This window comes from Equus quagga, unplaced genomic scaffold, assembly GCF_021613505.1.
Source record: "Equus quagga isolate Etosha38 unplaced genomic scaffold, UCLA_HA_Equagga_1.0 HiC_scaffold_5205_RagTag, whole genome shotgun sequence".
Taxonomy (NCBI): domain Eukaryota; kingdom Metazoa; phylum Chordata; class Mammalia; order Perissodactyla; family Equidae; genus Equus; species Equus quagga.
Window position 1 is genome coordinate 5,072 of NW_025793989.1, and position 1,454 is coordinate 6,525.

General features: G+C 60.7%; 1 protein-coding gene across 1 annotated transcript in view; it reads left to right on the plus strand.

Moving 5' to 3' along the window:
* Positions 1–1,454, plus strand: part of LOC124232380 (mucin-2-like) — a gene marked incomplete at both ends in the record, with an annotated part of 10,983 nt that overhangs the window by 5,068 nt on the left and 4,461 nt on the right. The window contains 2 exons of the mRNA XM_046649350.1: positions 130–312; positions 1,259–1,348. Coding sequence (XP_046505306.1) covers positions 130–312; positions 1,259–1,348 — 273 coding nt within the window. The remainder of the gene's footprint in view (positions 1–129; positions 313–1,258; positions 1,349–1,454) is intronic.

Here is a 1,454-nt window from a genome sequence, read left to right on the forward strand (position 1 = left end):
TTCCAGTCCCTGGCCTTTCTATAGGGACATCCTGCAGAGAAGGACCTGCTAGAGTAGGGCCCAAGGGTGGGGTCTGGTGGTCAGGGTGTCCTCCACTGTGGTCCACGCCCCGTGCCCTCTGCCCACCAGGCTGCTACCCCTGGTGCCCCGAGGAGAGGCCCATCTATGACGAGGATCTGAAGAAGTGCGTCACAGGAGACAAATGTGGCTGCTATATCGAGGACACCCGCTACCGACCTGGAGTGTCTGTTCCCACGGACGACATCTGCCAGTCTTGTTACCTAGGCTTTTATCGTAGGGAACGTGTGGGAGGTCAGCACACACACAGGCACACACACATGTGCTCACACGCATGCGCCTGTGACACGGCCACACATGCACAGGTGCATATGCACCCACGAGCATTCACATCCATGCACCCATGCACAGGCACAGAAAGTGTTCACGTACACAGAAGTGGACACAACACACATACTCTCACACATGCACAGGTGCACAAGCACACCCCTGGGTGCACCTGCACATGGATGCACACGCACAAGCTGGCATACAGGAGCCAGGGCACTGGGACCAGCCCCCTTCCCGGGGAGAGCCAGGCCTTCCTTCTCTGCCTCCCTTCTGTGTCCATTTTTGCCTACCTTGCCTTGTCCCCACTCTGTACAGTTAGAATGGGCAGCTCCTCTGGGGTGGGTCTTTGGGACAGTGCCTCGGGCTTCAGCAGGTCCGGGGGGCTGGCCGCAGGGGCGTGGCAGGGGGGCAGGGCCCAGGGGAGAGGTGACTTTCCTCCTTTCTGGGGGTCTGAAGCTGAGGCACTTGTCTTCCAGCATGTGCACCAAGTCCTCGAAGGTCATCTGCCAGCCTGAGGAAGGTAAGCTGCCCTCTGTGGCTGCCCCCGAGGAAGCAGGCCAGGCCCCACCCAGAAGATCCCGTGGCTGCACTGTCCCTGGACCCTGGGCACTCAGTCTCCTCCTCCACCCCGTGGACCCCAGGGGCCCTTCCTGGCTCAGAGCTGCCTGCTGGGCAGCAGCCCCTTGGGGCTCACATCCTGATGCTCCCTGTGTCAAATGCCCTCCTGTGACCCAGCTTCTCCATCCTGATGGGGGCCCTTAGGGTTCTGGGGAGGTGTCCCGATGGGGCATTGGTTTGCCGCTTGCCGGAGACCGGGGACAGGCCTCCTTTCTCTTCTTGGGACAAGCTGGGGGGTTCTTGTGAGTCTTGCTCCCAAAGTGTTGACATCAGCCTCGCTCCCGACCCCCAGGAAAGATTCTCAACTACACCCAGGACGGCTTCTTCTGCTACTGGGAGCTATGTGGCCCCAATGGGACAGTGGTACAGCACTTCAACATCTGTGGGTCCACCCCGCCACCTTCAACCTCCTCCAGACCCACCATCACGACCCCTGTCCCCTCCACCACTGCCACCACCACGACCACCATCATCATCACCGCCACCCC